The sequence below is a fragment of the Eurosta solidaginis genome, chromosome 5 (assembly GCF_040869045.1).
Source record: "Eurosta solidaginis isolate ZX-2024a chromosome 5, ASM4086904v1, whole genome shotgun sequence".
NCBI lineage: Eukaryota > Metazoa > Arthropoda > Insecta > Diptera > Tephritidae > Eurosta > Eurosta solidaginis.
In genome coordinates, this window is record NC_090323.1 from 1,989,968 (window position 1) to 2,011,219 (window position 21,252).

The following is a 21,252-nucleotide window of genomic DNA, read 5'->3' on the forward strand; positions in this document are numbered from 1 at the left end:
TACTGTGGATAAAATGCTGTGAAATTTCGTAATTTTCGCAAGAAAAAGGTGAAGTTAAACTGACGAATTAGAGTCCACTTATAGAATGTACTCTTGCGTTGAGTTTCTATTATCTATTCTACTAGTATAGGATCCGTAGCGACCAGTTCAATTGGCCTAGTGGGTCCATGTTGTTGAATGTTTCGGTTTTCATGGTTGGCTTTGTTCTTGATGTTGAATTAGTCTCGAAATTATGCTATAAACAATCGCGAAACAGTTCAGAATTGACTCCGAAAATATTTATATATTGATCATGGAATAGCCCAAGATTGATAACACAACAGTCTTCAATAAAAATATCCCGAACAGGGAGTATTTCACATTGCTTAACATGCAGTAGCTCAGCAGTTGTAATGTTTCGCGATTCGAGCCCTAGTTGGCGATTGCGCGTTCGATCCCTAATTGGGGTTTTAAAAAAACGCTTCAAGATATTTTTTTTTTATATTCAATCATATAAAAATATACATTTTTTTATTCTTTCGTTTCGGCAGTTTATTGTTATTATGCAGACTTTTTTGATTAATCAATTTCAGAGATCCGATCTTGTGCGCTTTTTATCTTTTGATAGATAGATTTATTATTTTAAGTTTTGTCAAAACTCTCAGTTGTGGTGAATGCTGCTAATAGAACATTTACAACGGTAATAACGAAAACACCACAAATAAGAAACTCCTTCGTGTACATATAACGACGGTCAGTTTGCTTTAAATGGCGCTAAAAAATAAGAAAAAAGAGTGTAAAAGCAAACATGGAAAATTTTCTTGAAGATACCTTAAATATCAACGCCAATCCGACAACAACTTGCAATACTAAGGACACTCCAACTAAAGCTAAACTCATATAATAAGTGCGCGCTTTGTCATTGTATGTAAGTAGAAACCGCAACTGATTAGCATTCGCTGACAATAGAGCTATATCCATTAGACCTAAAATGATATAATAAAACGTTTCTAGTATTGAATTTCGTTTCCAGTTTGTTTGCTTTGCCTACCTTCCACCAGGTTTTTGTTTCCTGCGTAATCCATACTATTGATGCGACGTAATTCTGTTTTGGTGAGCTCTGTTTTAGTAACATCAGCCTCGGGAGCAAGCTCCAACTCGACTATAAAGGTGCCATCATTTTCATCATTATCACTTTGCTCTAGATGTGATATTTTTTTTAAACTTCCCAATTGTGTGATTTCAGTGGTGGAAGAGTGTTCATCCATCTCTATTGTGTAATTAGTTAAACGATATGACCTGGAGGGAAACTGTTCCTTGCGCTTCTTTCTTTCACTGTCGAATAACTTGCTTTGACTGTTTCAATTCTTTTTTGGAAATTTTTCTTATTTTGCTATTATTTATTTTATTTTTTGTTTTGCGGTTTTTAAAGATAAGCCGCTTCTTTTGTGGTTTTGAAGGCTTAATTTCGGCCGCCTAAAAGTATGCAATAAAGTACAGCTATAATAATTTATGTTATATAAAGATGTATAATGTATAGGCTAAATAGTCCGATTTCGGGATTGAGATATTTTGTCAAAACCTCACAAAAAATGCGCCTAGTCTATACTGACCTTTCGTTTAGGCAAGTTATATGAAAATACTAAGTATTAGCGTGGGTCGATTTGTATGGACGAAAGTTAACCGATATCGCGCCATCGATTTTTCGATAGGATTTGGGCTCAGGAAAAAAAGTTTCACTACGCATACCCAAAAAAATAATTTTCGAGGCTGCGAAGTTTCATTATTTTGATTTTTTTTCGACTTTGATTTTTAAGGTTTTTTTCATGACCTACTAAAAAAATGTTCATATGTATACCCTGGTCGTATTATGGATAGCAACGTTGCATAGCAATTTTCTTTGATTTTTTTATCGAGCAGAATTACAGAACCCATTCGCTCGTCTTCAAATATTCGAATAAAGATCTGTTTTGCGACTGAAAATAGACCATCTGCAATTCGAAAGCTCAGTATCTATATTGACACCTCTCTGTTATGGTCTATTCAATTTATTCATTAGAAAGTAAGGCACCGATATTTTGTTATCCTGATATTGCCTGAAAATTATCCAAAATCCCTGCTGGCCGTTGGGCGAACTTCTGGTAACACTATGAACTCATAAAGTCTATGTGATGTTCTCACGAAGCAACCAGTTCAACTTAACCTAACTGTCTGGATATGTGAGATAGAAGTAAATTGAATATACCATTCATAAATTTCAAATTGGTAATCTCTGCCTTTGTTTTTAGATAACTTCCCTATAAAATAGAGACTTGTATTTCATGTAGGGTTTGGAAGTTGATGACAATTTAGTACAAGGGGATTATGGGACGAACTGATATATGTATATTGCGAATTGAAACAAAAAATTCGCGAATCCTGCTTTTAATTTTTGGGAAGCTTGTCGGTGAGGTAGGAACTTCAGACATGGAGCAAAGAGTAAAGTTAAATGATAGTGAAACACGGAGCAAAATATTCTTTGAACAAATAGTTCGATTCAGCCCGACATAATACAAAATGAATTTAAACTTCAGTCTATTTCCAAAGCTTGAAAAAGGTAGCAGCTTTTAGGCCCATTTGTATCAAGTTTTACGTTATTTGTACCGCCTTCGTTTCGTGCGTAGATAAATTTATGGTTTGATGGGTTTGCTAATGGCGAATTCCAGAATTTTATAAGTGTCAGCTGATTCAAGCTTTCAATTTCTGTCGCTTTTTTGAAATATATTTAAGTAAATTTAGTTCTTTTGGCCGTCTCTCTGTGTGCTACATACATATTTAAACAATTATCACGTGCGGAATGGAATAATGTTGAAATATGCATGGAACATGATTCAATCACAAGAGGTTTGCTCGGCTGACAAATTTTTTGACATTTGCAGCCATTTTGCTCCCAAATCAAATTGACATCCGTTAACTGTGTTGTTTCTTTGCATTTTTTCGAGTAACATTAGTAGTGAAAATAGGAAGAAATAAGTTTGCAAATACCCGATAAGTACTGAACTGCATAACGAAATTTACTCTTTGAGCGTGTAAACTTATTCATTCCGTATGTTCGGAACATTCGCCTGCATTTATTCGGACCTCGTGAGGTAGTATCAAATGAACGTGTCCCGAATATTCTAGACTAACGGTTTATCCGGAATACTTCCATGAATACTTAAACAGAAAAGAGCTTTCCAAATTTTCAGAATAAAAAGGTAAATACTCCCTATGTAGCAGGATCGCACAAAATCTTAACTCTTCTGCCAAAGCCAAGTCCGGAATATAAATTTCTAGGTCAATAAGCAATTTTCTTTAATTTCTTTGTCAGTTCATTGCTGCCAAATAGTCCTATCTTAAAATACTATTAAAAAATTTCCCATTTCAGGATTTATCACAAAAACGCCCTATAAACGCCCTATATCAGAATAAGGTTGAAGAACGCTTTATCTCAGATTGATTTTTCTTAACTCCCTCTTATGTTAAAATGCAGTGAACTTATGCTCATATAGGGAGTTTTATAAAGCAATTTGAGAAAACAAATTCTGAATGAATGACCAAACCAACATAACTCCATTATCACTACTAATATACTACTAAAGTTACTTTTCTACTAAAATTTTCGCTGAGGGGACTGAATTATTCCCCTTTTTTCTTACTTCGTAAAAGCAATTCGTCCAGACTTTTAAACTTGGGAGTGTCAAAACTCTGTCATCATTGTAGAACAAACCTGTAGTAATTGAATCATGCATGGAATATAAAAAATTAGCTTCTGTCAGTTTGCCGCTGTCACATCGTAAAGTGGTTCGAAATGTTTACATGTATTCAACAAAACTCGCTCTTTTATTTCAATAATTAAAGCAGAAAAGCGATTGATTACGCGGTTATCGAACAATTAAGTCATTAGTGATTATAAATAACATTTAGAGCTATTTTAAAGTTAGTGTAGTGAATAGTGATTTATTCTTCTCAACGCTTTTTGATAAGAAAGTGTCTGCCACGAAAATAAAAAATATAACAATAAAAATATGAAAACAAAAATGCATATTGGTTTAATTTTAACATTCAAATTAAGCTCAACTTTTAGCAAAGTTGGAACTTTGATAACAATGTGGTATATTTTAAATTTGTTTGTGTTTTTATGTTTTATGCTTCCGTCACATCACTTTCGGTAACTGCTTCGTCGGTTATCATAAACCAACCAGCCTGCTGCACATTGAGCGATAACTACTATTTTTAGTCACATCGCTATCGACGTCGGCGCTGTACAAACAATCGTTTCCATTATGTTGTCCTGCTATGTCAGTCAGCGCTCGCTTAGTGCGAGTTCGACCTTTGAGTGAATTTAACGTTTTGCCGTCTTCAAAGCCAATATCCGTATTTCCATCAATTTTTTTTATCGTACCATCCCGGTGGATAAATTGTGTTTGCCAAAATAGTTGTGTGTGCGTGTGTGTGTCTGTGAATGTGGGAAGTGTAATTATTTGATAGTTCTTTTTGCATAACATTTTGGAAATCTTTTCGATACACACACACATACATTTACCAACGCATATAATAATAATGAAGTGCGCCTAAAACCTTACATCGGCCTTAAGCAAACCCATAGAAATATTCGGCGAATAACGATTTTTCAACTTTTTTTACAATCGGATCGATGAATTTTTTTTTTAGTTTTTCTTTGTTTGTGAACTTTTCATGGGCTTCAGATATTGTTGTTGCTTTAACACTCGTCACATATCCTTTTTTTACTATCCTTTTCATTACATTCTACTATTGCAGCATAAAGTCTTTGTATTGTCGGCAGACGACTCGCACGTGCCTTTTTAGACTGCAACCCGTTGTAAATTTAACTTCAAAAGACTAACGGTATTGTGTTAAAAAAGCTTGAAAGTGCTATTATTATTAATATTTCGCATTTACTTTTTTCGAAAATACATAAATACAAAGGATCGTTTCGCTACAAGTAAAGAAATATAATTTTAGAAAAAAGTCAATTAAACTAAAAACTGTCGACACTGACCAAAATGCGGAAAAATCGATAATTTTTCTGCGACAACATTAACAATACCTTGCAGCGGTGAGCAAAAAATATAACTAAACTAAATATTTCTATGCCAATTAGAAATACACTACGGTGGACACTAAAATTTATTAAAAATATTGCACATGCTTACCTGGGCGTATTGCAAAAGTTTTGAAGGCAAACAAGCAAGGACGAACGCCAAATGTTTTATTTTAATAAAAACGTTTTTATATAAACATACCTACAAATTATGTATGAAAAAAATTTCAAACCTATCCTAGCATCCTACGATAACATATCGAAAAAATGGTTCGTTCCATGGTGACGAATGTATCTGAATCCGAATAAGCTATAAGAATTGGCCCAACTGTTCATGGTATGGCCTTAACCTCAAAAGACGTAAAAAAAGCACTACAGATTAATTTTTAAATAACGATAGGGCCAAGCCAAGACCTGCTAGGCCAATTCTGTTGGCGGATTGGGATCCGGAGCATCACAGTACTTGGGGAAACATCCGCGCCTTTGACTTATCGAAAGTATGTAGGTAAATGAAAAAAGTTACACATTGAATTCAATTTCATATACACTAATGTGTTTTTATTTAAGATATTATTGCAAACATAGAACTAGTTCTTATTCTCATCAGAATCACAATCTTCTGAAATGTTGGATTCGGGAAAAGCGTTGCCCTCAAGATTTTTATAAAAAGAATGATATTATTTTGGTATAACCAGTTTTCCACACAATTTTTCCAAGTATTTTAGTTTTGATTCGGCAAGAGGCACCGGCTTCGAATAAACCGGTTTGCCTTCAACCAAACAACTATTTTTTAGGATATTAAGCTATTAAAAATTCTTCATCGGTATAATTTTTTTGAAGAATACCAGGCACGCATAACCGAACGATCGAACATACTGTAAAGAATTTAGAGCGATTCCGCTTATTCCAAATCATCTGCTAACGTTCGTATCGCTAAACTGTTGAATAAATAACTCCAATATTCAATAATGCAAAATGGTCTTTTTTACACTACTTCAAAATAACACTTATACTTCGCAACTAATAGCGTGCTTAAATCAAACTGATTCTGCTTACTCAGCTTTTGCTCCTTTTATACTCTCTGCTGTGTCGTTCGCATACTTCTAGGCGTTTCTTCTTATAGAATTTACTACTTGTTTACCAGCTATAAACTCACCAGCTATAAACTACAGATGCACGTTTATAGCTTCTCGCATAGCCATATGCACGTGTATATGTGAGTGATACTTCCACCGATGATTGCATACTTTTGTGAGTATCTCAGATATATGAACGTGTTTGTGCATATCTCTCCGCTTCTTATATGTACATATTATTTATACACATATTATGTGTAGACTTAATGATTGATTTGTTTATGTAGATACAAGTGACTGTTTATCATCATATCACTTAGTGTTGCTAATATTCGTCACAATACGAATATGTGCTGTTCTTATTTTTTTTCAAAAATTGTAAAAATTCTTTAGCCATATCAACGAATGTGCCACATTCATTTTTCTGGCTCAACTTTGTGTGGTTGAATTCAACATTTGTGAAAATGGCATTGCAAATTATTGGGGTTTCCATGATTTAAGTAGAACCTAGTGAATCTAAACGGTAATCCAAAGAGGCCTCCACAATATCGGAAAAATTGCACATTCGTGCTTCTGGCTAGCGGGCGACGATATGTAAATGTAGGTATGCATATTAACGTGTGACTGCAATATCACTCTATTTCACCAACAATTTCGAAAACGCTTTATCTCAGAAAACTATTTAATATAAACAAATTATTTGTTTGAATGCATAAATGCCGCCTTCTTACTAATAAAAAGGCCGTAACTCAAAACTTTTGCTAAAAATAAGGCATCTCAGAGGCTCTGTTAAAAAGGCCGTATCTGTGCGAAATCGTTAATAAAGTCATGTATCGGGAGACCCGTTAAAAAGGTTTTAACTAAAAAAATTATTTTCCTGTCAAAAAAGCTTTGGACTTAACGCAAAAGATATAAATTGGTAAACAAGAAAATAGATCCAATCTGTCTTCTTTAGTATAGTTAAGCATTTTAAGTAGTTAACGAAATGTGAAAAGAAATTAAACTAAATTTAGTCCATAACTCTTCTGTAAACATTTTTTTATTTCAATTACAAACTTTTTAGCTGGCCTCGTGAGATATGACTTTATTAACGACTTCGCTGAGATACAGCCTTATTGACAGAATGTCTGAGATACGTCGCTTTTAACAAAACTTTTCAGTTACGACCCTTCTACTAAGATAGGTACATATATATGTACATTTAGGTTCAAACAGACTACCTGATTCCCTATCTGTGCTTCGAAGGGGTTCTAAAAGCCACAACAGACGTGGATGGTTGGCGCAAGGGTGCCCATATGACAGCCGAGGTGATACATGTATACACAGATGGTTCTAAAGTAGTGGAAGGAGTAGGGTCTGCGGTATACTGTGCTTATCCGGAAATAAACAGATCCTACAGGCTGCCAGATCACTTTAGCGTTCCTCATGCGGAGGTATTAGCCGTAACCAAAGCAGTAGAAACACTGGAAGAAAATAGCTTAAACTGTTGCCGTGTAAACGTTTATATTCACAGCCAAGCAGCAATTAAGGCAATAATCTCGCATAGCATAGAAAAGAATCGGGATATTTAGACGCATACATCTATATTGGGTCCCAGGGCATATGGGAACAGATGAAAATGAAAAAGCAGGTGAATTAGCTACAAAGGGCGCATGTATTGAAGCTTGCTCCGTAGATGTCCCAATTAAACTGGGCGAGATTAAGCGAAATGTATTGAAGCTTGCTCCGTAGATGTCCCAATTAGACTGGGCGAGATTAAGCGAAGGCGAAAGGTGCACATGATCGAACAAGCGGGAGAGGCGTGGGTACAAGCGCGGGGTTGTAAAGTGTCGAAGATTATGTGTAGGTCTTACAACCTTAGACTAACAAAGTTGCACCTATCATTAAAAAGAGAGAACTGAAGACTCATGACGGGTACTCTGGCTGGACACTGCCTTCAGGCGTCACGTGCATTAGGCTTAGTCAGTGATTGCAGATGCAAGCAGTCCGTATTGGAGGAGGAAGCGATAGAGCACGTTTTGTGCTGTTGTTGTTGTTGTAGCAATGCTCGCTCCACCTAATAGCCGCGACCGATCACAAATTGTCATCAATATCCTCTAACGGGAGTCCAAGGAAACTTGCCGTTTCAACAGGGGTGGACCATAAGGAAAGGGGTGTTAGAGCGTTGGTTCCACATTACAATTGAAGAGATGGTTGGTGTCATGTGGGGACACATTGCAAGCGGGGCATACATTTTGTATGTCGGGGTTGATTCTGGATAGGTAAGAGTTTAACCTGTTACAGTATCCAGAACGAAGTTGAGCAAGTTTTGGATTATTTTCTTTAAGTACTGGATTCACCGGGCAATTCCCGGCATAAAGGTCCGACGCCTGTTTATGGAGTTCAGCAAGGACCTTCTTGTGTTTTTTCATTTCATACGGCTGGGTTCTCAGGTGCCGTATTTCCTCAAAATGCTTACGGAGATGACTCCTTAAGCCCCTAGGCGGTGCTGGTTCATCAATCAGATGTCTGTTGGGATGCCCGGGTTTCTGGGTATTCAACAGGAACTGTTTGGTCAGCATCTCATTTCTCTCCTTGATGGGGAGTATTCTCGCCTCATTATGCAGATGGAGTTCTGGGGACATAAGAAGACAGCCCGTGGCGATTCTGAGAGCAGTATTTTGGCAGGCCTGTAGTTTCTTCCAGCGGGTGATTTTTTGACTTGGCGACCATATGGGTGACGCGTAGCACGTAATCGGCTGGCTAATTGCTTTGTATGTAGTCATGAGGGTTTCTTTATCTTTTCCCCAGGTACTGCCAGCGAGGGATTTGAGGATTTTGTTACCGCTCTGAATTCTCGGAACAATTACGGCTGCGTGCTCACCAAAATGTAGATCCTGATCAAACGTCACACCCAAGATTTTGGGGTGTAGGACAGTCGGTAGCGTAGTGCCATCGACGTGGATGTTCAAAATGGTCGACATTTGAGACGTCCATGTTGTAAATAAGGTCGCGGAAGATTTAGTCGGTGATAATGCCAGGTTTCGCGAGGCGAAGAAACTGGAGAGATCAGGGAGGTATCCGTTTATTTTATTGCATAGCGCATCGATCTTTGGGCCTGGGCCTGTGGCCATTATTGTGCAGTCATCGGCGTAGGAAACGATTGTGACTCCTTCCGGTGGTGAAGGTAGCTTAGATATGTAGAAATTAAACAAAAGTGGGGATAGGACACCACCCTGTGGCACCCCTTGTTTAATTCTCCTTGGTTTTGCTGTTTCGTTTCTAAATTGCTCCGATGCCTGCCGACCACCCAGATAATTTGCGGTCCACCTTTTAAGACATGGTGGAAGGGTAGACCCTTCCAGGTCTTGCAGTAACGAGCCATGGTTGACCGTATCAAAAGCGTTTGATAGGTCTAGCGCTACGAGTACTGTTCTATGGTGGAGTATTGATTTAAACCGCAATTTATCTGAGTGCTAATGGCATTTAGCGCGGTGGTAGTGCTATGGAGTTTTCTGAAGCCATGCTGATGAGGGGCTAGCTGCAAATTTGCTTGGAAATAAGGGAGCAAAATGGCTTCAAGCGTCTTTGCCACTGGCGATAGGAGAGGTATCGGACGATACGACTCACCTATGTTAGCTGGTTTCCTAGGCTTTAGTAGCGGGACCACCTTGGCCATTTTCCATTTCTCGGGTATGACAAAGGTGGAAAGCGACAGGTTGAAGACATGCGCTAAATATTTGAAACCATCTTTCCCTAGGCTTTTAAGCATCGGCATGGCTATGCCGTCTGGGCCCACTGCTTTGGATGGTTTAGCACGACCAATGGCGTCCTCAACCTCTTTAGCGGTGATGGTGATTGGTGACGCGCTGAATTTGTGTTTATGTGCGTGTCAATTGGCTCTCCGTCTATCTCTGTCGACCGTAGGATGCATTATATATTGTCGGCAGAAAGCGCTCGCAAATTTTTTCGCGTCCGACATCACTTTGTCGCCAAAGGCGATGGCCCAAAGTTTACCCACACCGGTAGAGAGGTTACAACCTCTTAGGTGCTCCTCCCATTTCGCCCGCTTGTGTTCATCCACAAGCATTCTGATGCGTTGGTTTATAAACCTTATTTGGGGGTCGCCTGGATCAAGCTGTCTTATAAGGTCACGTTCTCTCGCTAAGTTTTGTGCTCGTGCCCTGCGCTTGCAAGGCTAAGACTCCAGCTATTACGAGTAAAACGGCTGTCTGATCTAGAAGCAGAAAGTGGCATAGATCATAGAAAACGTCTAGTATTTGCCACGGGGACGGAGTTATTTTATAACATAGGCCCTGGTTTTTGATAGGGGTTACAGTTGGTCGTTAAAAAAACTGTGGTAACACTGCAGACTCATTCAGTCTATGTGAGGTCGCCATGGACGGGCCAGTACAACATAACCTAACCAAGGTTCAAACTTTCAACCGTGTAGGTATGGTAGATCAGCATATACCACAATGCCATAACTTAGTTTAAAATAAAATTGAACCCACAAAAGTGACAATAACATTATATAAATTACCAAAATTATGTTAAGCTGTCACTTCTATTTGTTTTCTAACTAAAGCACTTTCGATTGTCCGATAATCTGCAATTTAAATGAGAGGCGTTGAAGCCATTTAAGTGAATTTTCTTCTTAAGGTTTACCCCATGTCCATCGACCATTCCATGGAAAATTGTTAATTTTCGCCGATTTTCATATTGCTGTCTTTATAAATTTTCAATCCCAGTATTTTTCAAATATTTTAAATATCCCACGTGCGTACCGGAAAATTAGCAAAAAAATAAAAATAAAAATTGGTAAAGAAAAACTAAAATAATATTTTCAACTCAAATTAGCACCAATTTCATCACGCACGTAGGAGACGGAACGGTCTAGAAGGTCCAATGCGATCATATAACATCGTTGTCTGGCTGATATATTAATGGTGCTTGTTACCGGAACGTTGCGGATCCATATCCAGCAAGGGACCATCAACATCGATAACACTCCATTTGTCTATATCGCTACTAGAAGAAGAAGAAGCATCAACCTTAACTTTCCTTATACTAAACAACTGGAAAATTTTAAAATGTTAATTTCTGGAAACATGCCGGCTATCAGTGACTGACAATTGTCATAAAAAATTCCAACTGTTCTTATAATTTATTTCTCAATGAAAACAAAAGTATTGCAATTGCCAGTCACCGGCGCCAGAATATGGGTGTAAGCTTGAACCTGGAATAAATAATGCTTTAGATAACCACTGCATCAATTTTCCTATATAAGATGTGAGACAATCTAAATTTAAAATCTGAATTTTCTACGTGTTCCGTAAAAACACACGTCCCTTACACACAATTTCATTTTTTGTTATTATAATTTTTTTGTTGGAATAAACACATTTCTTAGTCAATAAAGTACAGTTTTCTCGTTTTAATAAGCAATTAATAGACTAAAAACCTAAGGTTCTACTATTTGATAAGTGAATAGTGTTTAATTATAGTTTGTCTTTAGTTAAGTTCGAAAACCGTGGAATACTCCACATATGTATTGTGTTATTACATACAAGGCAGTTAACCAAACAGCCACTAGGAATTAATTTAGTATCAGCTAATGCATTTCGACAGGTAATAAATAGCTCTATTTAATTTTTTTTCTTTTTTTGCGGTTAAACATACCAGATATTTTTTTTTGTTTTAAAGGGTTTCCTCTCCAAAATGTGCAATATTTCATTGAAAAGTTTTTTGTTTATGTATATTTTTAACGAAAATCGCAAACGGTTAAAAAATGACCCTTAAACATGGCATCTACATCATATGAATATGCTCAAGAAAAATTTCGTTTATATTTATTGTGTGAAAAACAATAGCAATCAGGTAATTGTAACATTTCCCTTATCTCTCTGTTCTCTATGAAGTGTCGTCACGCCTGCAAGATACGAAAGTCAGATTCAGCAATATTATAAAAGAAAATTTGATGAAATTAACATATTCAGATTGAAAATGCACTTCAATTAAAGAGAACACACTGAATAAGACAATAATAATATATTTGCTCAAATAGAGTTGCAAATTCCAGTAAAAAAAAGTCATAAATACTGTTACTATTGTCCACGGTATTTAACCAACTGTGTTCTTACAGGGTCGTAGCTCAAGAAATAATGAGACCCACATACCCACATATATTTCTTGGCGAAACCAGTGCTCCCATGTGCACGTTTGCTAAAAAATTTTAAGGAAAAGGTAGCAGAATACGCAAGAGTTTTCCTGAGAGGTGGATACTATTTGACAAACGAAAATTTTCTTGAGCGTATTTTTGTATGGAATTTTACATTTTTTGCGATGTGCATACAGCGCTTTACAACGAAAAAGATGTGAGCAACAAGATTTTAGATTTTATTTAATCGAAATTTTTAGTTAAAGAGCTTCTGTTTGTAACTTTGGGATTTATTAATTATTGAACAATCGTATGCATTAGTTTCTGTCTAGTTGTAGTCTGACAAAAAAAAAAAAAAAAAATACGTTCCTCCTTCACTTATTGACTTACAGTGACCCAACAAAAAACAGGTGTTTTCATTCTCACAAAATTTTTACAGTATTTACGTGTCTTACGAATTAAATTAAATGTTATTAAAATTTAAAATGCGTCAAAGTCACGTTGAAGCTATCCCACACTGTTCCATAGTATAGAGGAGTTTCATTGTAATGGGCGTCATACTTTTGTGTAAATTTGTAAAATTTCAAAATGTATAACTACACCTATTTAACCCAGTCATGAGAATAAGTCAAATATAAATATATATATAAACACAACGAAAATTTCAGCTCGAAAAATATAAAAATTGTACGAAATAATTGCTTTTTGCTATTCTTGGTATGCTGCAAATTAGGTGTGCACTCCTCATATTGAGAAAACGTTAACTAGTAATGAGAGAGAGTAAACTAATATTGAGAATACGTAAGCTAGTAACGAAACTATTTCAGTCAAAATCTACAAGACAATTATTTTCATCAAATTTCACTTTTCGCATTATAAGTTAATGTTTTCTCATTATTAGTTCACACTTTCTCAGCAAAAATTTACGAATTCTCAATAAAATTTAGCGTTTATCATTATTGTGTTGAAAAGGTGTATTTTCGCCATCCGACTCTTATGCATAGTTTGGCTTAGACTTGGCCAAATCATAAAAAGGGCTCGTCATACAACGTCAAATGCGTTTGCCGTCCGTTTTGACTACAAGGATAATTAAATTGACCAATAACTGAAAACGACAATTATCCAACGCCATGGAAAATTTGATATTAAGATTTCATTTTGACCTTAAGAAAATCAAGCATCGTAAGCAAAAGTAAACAATTCATTGCATTTTGCGAATAGTGTCGGACGTATTCCGGACTATAGGCATTGCTTCTAGAGAAATTACTGATGTAACAAAACTTTTTTTTTTATGTTACCATATACACATTCACAGGCAATTATCAACGTGGTTGGATAAAAAGCTGAAAATTTGTATGACGATGGCTATATATTTATTAGTATTATACTTGGAACATGAAATTATAATAATAATAGAAATAAACTTATGACTATAAAACTTATTAACATAGCGTGTGTACAGCTGCGAACGCTAACATTGTAGTAGCGATTTTTAACAAATGTTGTAAATTATATTTTTTTGGATAACTTAAGAAAAATTTGTCATGAATTGTGCAACTGAAACTATACAAGCCAATCTCAAAAACAAAAAAAAAATTGTAGCATCAATACGAGTTTTGTTACATTAAAATTGTTGCGGCTACAAAAATGACCAATAAAAGAAATCTGAAAACTCTAAATAAAAAGTTCTCTTCGGTTTCGAGAGGATTTTTGAGATTGGTTTCATTTTTAAAATCCATTGAATTCTATAATAAAATAATCGAAAATAAATAAAAAGTAAATACAGAAGCAAGGCAGAAACAGACTCAAGAGTGCTTGCTAATTGAAACAACTTTTTTTCTAAAGATTATTGTCTTTCGAGGACCTTGAACCCAGGACTTTTGGTGTGGTAGACGAGCACGTTACCATCACATCACGGAAATAGAAAAAGAAATGAAATGAAAATTCGCTAAAAACTCCGACTGCTATTATCGTCTTCGCAACTGTTTGTATATACGCATGAATTTCAAGGAAATAATAATTTTGAACAGCATGCAATTGAAAGAAAGTTTACAAAATGTTATTTATGCGGAATATTGTGCACAATAAAAGTTGCAGCCAAGTAACCAGAAATGCCACGTAATTCCAAATTTAATTACCATTCCAAATTCTGTGTATGTTTTCACAAACAATCTTTTGTAGTGCAGTTCAGTTTAGAGTCCCATACAGCGTAGTAAACTTTCAAATTTTCTTTCATAATAAACTTTTATCAGAGCTGATATATGCAGTTCATATTCAATTTGTTCAGTTAACCGGTTAGTTCATAAATCGAGTCCTCACATTAGATACTTGAGTAACTTTCAAACTAGTGCATCAACAATTCTTTGAATGAAAATATTCAATGTGAAAAATAATAGAAAATTCCTTTAATTAAGGTGATTATTCACTTTCCACAAACTATGATTAACCAACACGACAACTATTGAGTTTGCTTAGTTTTTTGAATAATCAAAAACTGATTACTAGAACAAATATTTTCAGTAACGAATTCAAAAAAAAAGTTTTCACGGGCAACGTTTTTATGAATTTATTTAAATTACAGTTTGGCGTGATATATATCCAAAAGGACATCAAGGACGATACTGACATAGCGCATATTCTTTAGACTGGGTGGAAAAAAGTTGCAAATTTTGAAGCTTTTGCTGAGAAAATATCAAATTTTTTTAAATTTTTTATATTTGCAATCACAACCAATTTTTTTATAATCGGCAAAGGAAAACTCACAGAGTATATTAACTTTGTTGACATAACAGTAGGTTGTAACGGCATAAACTGATCGAGATATATATAGACTTTCATATATTAAAATTATCAGAGTGAAAAAGGAGATTCATTTAAAGATGTTCATAAAGGCCACGCCCATTTTTTATAAAATAGATTTAAAAGGACCGTAGGCGAATATAAAAGGCGAAAAACAACTTCGCATCAAAACTATTTTACTCCTACCATTTTAACAAAAAAACAAAAAAATTTAAAAAAAATTTGCATTGGGCGAGTCACCGCCCCTTTTTAATTTTCTCAAGTTTAGTTTAGTTGATGTATCTTGACAAACTTTGTTACACATATTCGTCTCATAACCTCAAAAAATTTATCAAAGCGATTTTACTTCAAAATATGCTTTTTTTTTTGTTGAAGTTAATGAACAAAAGTGTTTTGCCACCGCCACTTTTTGGAGCAATCATCATTTTATGTATGAAGTGCCATAACTGGAAGAAGAATTGATCTATTGTAAAAAATCGGTACATTTATTTCTTTTATAAAGAGGAATTCTTCTAATGAAAGTCGGCAAAAAAGATAAATGAGCACCCCCACTTTTGATAGTCTTTAGTGTCAAAATACTGAACCTTAATGGACTGTATGTCTCAGCTGAGTATTTAATGTTCGTTTACAAACTTAGGCGCCCTTACTTGTTTTATCATAGCTCGGTTATTTGTCATCCGGTTTTTAATTTTCTTATACCTTTTGAGCTCCAAAGAATTGATGTTGGTAGAAGTGTGGTTACCAACTGCACTGCTCTGCTTCTAATTAGTACTAGTTCAGACGTGTGTAGTCATTAATTCTGTAGGGCGAAACGGGTGCTTTACTGTCTCCCATATTCGCTGCAGGGTATATTTACATATATACGCGAGTATATACACTTGTGCACTTTTGAATATAAATGTTTGCTTAAGTTAAGGAGGCCAAAAGACTAACATGTTATTGGGTCGATTTTAAACAGAGATACTTAAGATTATCGTGACAATCAATAATATTTGTACATTGAAGAATAATTATATATATGTATTACGTACTTGTGTATCCACACTTGTGTCCATGGTAGAAAAATAGGGTGATATATTTTGAGGTAAATTGCTGTTTCATACTTTTTATGCTCACAAAAAATTGCTTCATAAATGATCATATAACAACTGCCCTAACATAATAATTGGGTAAAAAAAAGTTGAAATGGAAACTGCGGTAATTTATACTGAATTGTAATCTGGTGCTAAAACAATTATATCAGTAGGTTACATTTTTGACTCGATTAGGCAATCAATATTGCACTGCTTAAATAATTTATATTTTTTATTTTGAATGAGTGATTGAGCTCAATAAGTGAATAAATGTAAAAAGCATGACTAATGATTTCATTAACTCTTTGTACGAAGTTTAGCATAGCTCTGCTTTGCTTCACCAATAAATATTTGTCAAGCACATAACTTCCAATCATCAATGAATTGAGTAGAAAAAACTAGGTCACCCATGTTAAAAAAAATCAGATTTACTTTTAAGTATTATTTAAATGTTGTATTGTATTTGATTTTAAGATTCATTAGGTATATTTTCGTTGACATATCTGTTTTATTTTTTATTTTTTGCAGCATCGACAATGGCGGATTACTCCCGATAAAGAAAAATAGCAACTCAACTAAACCAGCGTTTCTCAAAACAGCTTTACAACTCCAGCGAATATGAAGTGATATATAAAATTAGCCATTAATTTAAAAAAATCTAATATTAAACGGTTTTGATTTTAAAATACAAACTGAGCGTGCGGAAAATATATATTTAGTGGAATTTAGTATATATATAATATATAAAAAGGCTACATTATTATAAATAATCTGATTTACTCAAAAGTTCGAAAACTCGTAGTTTGTTTTACTTGAAGTAAAAAAAGCGTCGTCAAGAATTGATCCATAATCTGCTAAAATGTCAGTTGTGACGCCGGAAAAATCGCTTTTGGCATACATCAATCACTTCATAGTGCGAAATTTTTCATATTTACGTAAGTATAAAAGTAGTCAATTGGGCTATTCAGAAGAGTGTCCTATTCATGAGAGATTTGAGTTGTTTCCAAGGTTTCCAATATAAAATTTGATTAAAGCATAGCACATACAACGAATAGGAGACCTTGTGAATTGGCTAAGTATGTTGTGTTACAAAATAAAACTTCCTTGTTAGAGCAGAGAACTTATAAAGTATTTCTTATAGCTTATAAGCCGTATACAGCTGAAATGAAAAATAAATTTTGTGAGGCTTACCCCAGCATTTATGCATATGTTCACACAAACACCCTTAGTCAGCTTTTTAAAAGATATTAAACAATTTGATAACACATTGTTACAATCGCCCTAGCACATTTTTACACTTTTAACAGTTTGTATAAACGTGTCCAACAGCAACACCCTATATCCTATTTTAAGTTGAAAATAGATTTAAATTTAAATGAGGTTTCTTTAGTTGTCATAATTTTTTGCAAATTTAATTTCGCCCCTAATAATAATTTTTCTTTTTTAGTGGATGAAATTGATGGTTATTTGTATTACCTCGGTGGGACGGCAGGCGTTGTCACATTGACTGGTCTTGCTGCAGCAACAGCTTATTATTTAGCATCACGTCCCATACCGGAAAAGCCATTAGTGCCTCTGGATAATCAAGCACCAGTTTTAGAGGTGAGTAATTAAATTTCCCAAATCAAGTTTTGTCATTTACGATGATTTGAAATAAATCATATAAAATGCATATATATTTATTGTTTAAATGCATATGTATATAAACTTACAGTAGTAGACTTATAATGAGAAACGAGCACTTTGAAAATTACGCTTAGAGATTTTGGGTTTTCAAGCATTTGAGGTGCTATAGCATTTTTGTTGGATACTATACTATATATTTCATTATTAACCTTTCCAACCCAATTTTTTTGTATACGAACCAATAGCCACTTCTCACTTTGAACTATATTTGGGATCATTATGATGCCGAAAAAGTTATTTAACTGGAAATAATCTCGAAGCAATATCGTTTAATCACATTTGGTTTAATAACTTTGATGAATTATTCCTTTACCTGCGCCTACGTCTGCACGAAGAAAATAAAACGTAAAATTATTTTGATATAGCCCCAAAATGTTGCTTAAAATAGTCAGGAAACAGTAGTGAAACTAAACTTAGAGTTATCCTACAACCATCCCGAAATGATAACGCAAACAATCGAGATTCAGAGATGAACATGTAAAATCCATTTGTTGTTCCGAAGTGTTATCCGAAGCTATCCAGAAAGCCATCGGGAGACGAACAATTGATGGTACTAAAATGATCACGGTATGATCCCTAATACGATCACAATATTATTCCTATATATTTTATAAATGATCCCGAAACAGTAACCCCGCAAGAACCTGAAGAAACTTTCGAAATATTCCGCAGACATTCTCGACCAAAACCGGTAAATTAAATTGGAAGAAATTTGGCTCACAGATAGCTAATATAATGTACAGAAATTATCATGAAAAATATTCTGTTATGACAACGAGATATTGTATAAAATCATTTCGATATGGTCTTAAACCGATCCAGAAAACAATTCGAAATGATAACCGAATTCAGGTATAAATCGCGAAAAAATGCACTTAACATGTTTTAATAGCTTACTTATGGCGAAAGTATTCGATCCCATGCGCATAGTTTCTAATTATAAGACCACCACTGTATGCACATTTATATTCACTTAAATTCTTGTGTTGTTTGCTTTTTTGTTTTTTTTATTAGAAAAGTGCAATTTCGGCCAATTTTTTTTAGAATCGTTGCCATGCCTTATAAAATTCGTAGCACATGTTCGTATCACAAATGTATGAATGTATTTAAGTTTGTTTTATCGGTTTGTATTTATTTTCCACATTACGTTATTGCTATGATGTATAAAATGTGTCGTAATTCTTTTTTCGAAATTAATCACATTTATGGTTATGTTTGTATGTACAAAACCAGAAGCACGAGTTGTCACATGATTTATATGTTCGAATTCGCTCAGACTAAACACGATTTTTTTAAATGTCTATGCCTAATTAAAAAAAAACCCAAAAATTGCGGCATTGTTGATGTCGTCATTGGTATAGTGAAACATACTGAAATAATTCTGTCAGGATTTTAAGTTGATGTTGAACATTTTAGTACATTTAAGCCCACTGTACGTTTAGTACACACACGTGCTGACAGCATTTAAAATTCTCAAGATATTGGCGATATTTTATGGGTAACCGATAGTTTACAAAATGCAAAAAAAAAAAAAAATTACAAATTGCATAAATTCCCATAATCAGATACATACTTAATTGTTGTCTTCGCTTAATTAAATAAAATTGATTGTTCGATTGAAAGATATGAATCATAATTCTATGTATGCTTACTTATTAAGGTAGCTCTGTATACGTTATGGAATGTTCGCATCGTTTGTTGCATATTTTTAAATTAATTGGCTGCGATACAGATTTCTTTGAGTGATGGGCAACAAAATAATGCGTGTTAACTAACAAAAGAAAATTGTTCCGGAATGAGAATGATTTTTCGCCATTTTCTCAATATAAAGAGATTTTTCTTGAAAAAAGAAAAAACAGCATAATTATGTACAAGTGGTAGTAGTACTACACCATTACAATACCCGCGTAGGAAAAGATTGTTAAAATCAAACTGAATTATTATTCCTCAGCTTGGGCTGCTTTTATACTCTCTCTCTTGCCCCGTTCGCATATTTTTCCAAGGGTCTAGACTTTTCACGAACAGCCTTCTCGAACAGTGACTTACTTGTTTTGGTTTATGTATCTCTTATTGACTTTGGCTATATATGTATGTACATGTATGTCTGCCTTATGCTCACTTTATTGCTGTGTACATATATATGTGTAAAATATTCCCATCGCTCTGATAGCTGTTTACATGTATGTGTGGTTTGCTTTGGTGTTCACATATAAAAATGTGCGTTTGCTTACTTTGCTGTTGTTGAACATTTATTTACTGGCAGGATAGTGATGTATCGAAATGCTAGTATTCGCCACAGTATTATCAAAACTGGTTATCAACTGATTTTATCCACTTTTATTAAAAACTAACAGACGTCGCTCTGCTCTTTATTTAATAAGTTAGCCTCCTTTCCCTCTATCATTATCTATATCATCAACAATAACACCATTTTACTACTTTTTCCATTTCTCCTTTTCTTATTCCGCTTATCTCAAAAACTTTCTAATTTGAATATTCCCTCTCATTCGCAAATCCACTCCTATTCTCATTCCTTACTCCTATTATTTCAATTACCACTCTCACTCCCTCTACCTCTTCCATGTAAATCATATCGTATATGGAGTATATGTACCAAATATTGGATACCCCCTTCAAAGTATTATGGAGATATCGCAATTTTGTATTTTGCTTTCATTCTTACCCCCACTTTTACCCACCTATGTGACATGCGCTCTTATATGTAATCTTTGTTCTATATAGCAAATAGAGAGTTAAAAATTTGTGTTTGTTTGGCTTGGTCCACTCGTTTCCATTTCCAGTTCCACTCTTGCTCCTACTTCCATTTTCATTTCTACTCCTTCTACCTCTTCCACCTAATTTTTTTCATTTTTGGATTTTCTATACCAAATGTTGGCCACATGCTTCAAATAAACAGACGTAATGCAAATTTAAATATCTCCTAATAGGTGGCCGACAACTCTCATTTAAATTGTTATATAGCCAGAAAAAAAGCGGGTGACCACGTGAATTTACCCTGAAAATTTTGTGAAGATCTGTTGAGTACTTTCGACGCCTCTAGGACACACACATCCATTTATTTATAAGATATATCTCATTACAAAGGAATGATACATTTTTTCACGATAGGTCTGTTCTACAAGTTATGGCTCCCGAAATGCTAGATTTGTCAAAAAAAGGTTGTGCTACTTCCAACTTTTTGGTGTTGATGGCTTGAGTGTTAAAAAGCATTCAAATAAAGTTATTTTTCGCAAAGATATTGCCTATTTATTTGTCTGCCATCATTTAAAAAGTCTTTTACACAAAAGAGGGCGTGGTTTTAGCCGATTTTGTTCATTTTTCAGGCAAGCCGACTGACTGCCGAGATCTGTGATGATTTAATAATGCTTTTTTTCGGACCAATACTTTTTCTGAAAA

General features: G+C 34.7%; 2 protein-coding genes across 3 annotated transcripts in view; one reads left to right on the forward strand and one right to left on the reverse strand.

The window, feature by feature from the left end:
- Positions 1-506: 506 nt before the first annotated feature.
- On the reverse strand, positions 507-19,582 carry NijB (Ninjurin B). 2 transcript variants are annotated; one of them, XM_067788635.1, is made up of 4 exons: positions 19,488-19,582; positions 1,031-1,455; positions 811-965; positions 507-753 (listed from the first exon to the last, which is right to left on the reverse strand). In XM_067788635.1, exons 2-4 carry the CDS (start codon positions 1,245-1,247, stop codon positions 622-624), a joined length of 504 nt encoding a protein of 167 aa, XP_067644736.1. In that variant the 5' UTR covers positions 1,248-1,455; positions 19,488-19,582; the 3' UTR covers positions 507-621. The 2 variants fall into 2 exon arrangements, with proteins under 2 accessions (XP_067644736.1, XP_067644735.1); XM_067788634.1 differs by lacking the exon at positions 19,488-19,582 and adding an exon at positions 1,593-1,781.
- Positions 4,826-21,252, forward strand: part of LOC137252629 (long-chain-fatty-acid--CoA ligase 5) — a 39,326-nt gene continuing 22,899 nt past the window's right edge. The window contains exons 1-3 of the mRNA XM_067788627.1: positions 4,826-5,077; positions 16,678-17,084; positions 17,597-17,751. Of these exons, the coding sequence (XP_067644728.1) occupies positions 17,009-17,084; positions 17,597-17,751 (231 nt within the window). The 5' untranslated portion in view covers positions 4,826-5,077; positions 16,678-17,008. The remainder of the gene's footprint in view (positions 5,078-16,677; positions 17,085-17,596; positions 17,752-21,252) is intronic.

Bases quoted from the DNA above. Each gene is read 5' to 3' on its own strand.
- NijB (XM_067788635.1), bottom strand. From the start codon at position 1,247: ATGGATGAACACTCTTCCACCACTGAAATCACACAATTGGGAAGTTTA. The intron at 966-1,030 runs GTAGGCAAAGCA...ATATCATTTTAG, and splicing joins AAACAAAAACCTGGTGGAAG to GTCTAATGGATATAGCTCTA. The intron at 754-810 runs GTATCTTCAAGA...CTTATTTTTTAG, and splicing joins GATTGGCGTTGATATTTAAG to CGCCATTTAAAGCAAACTGA.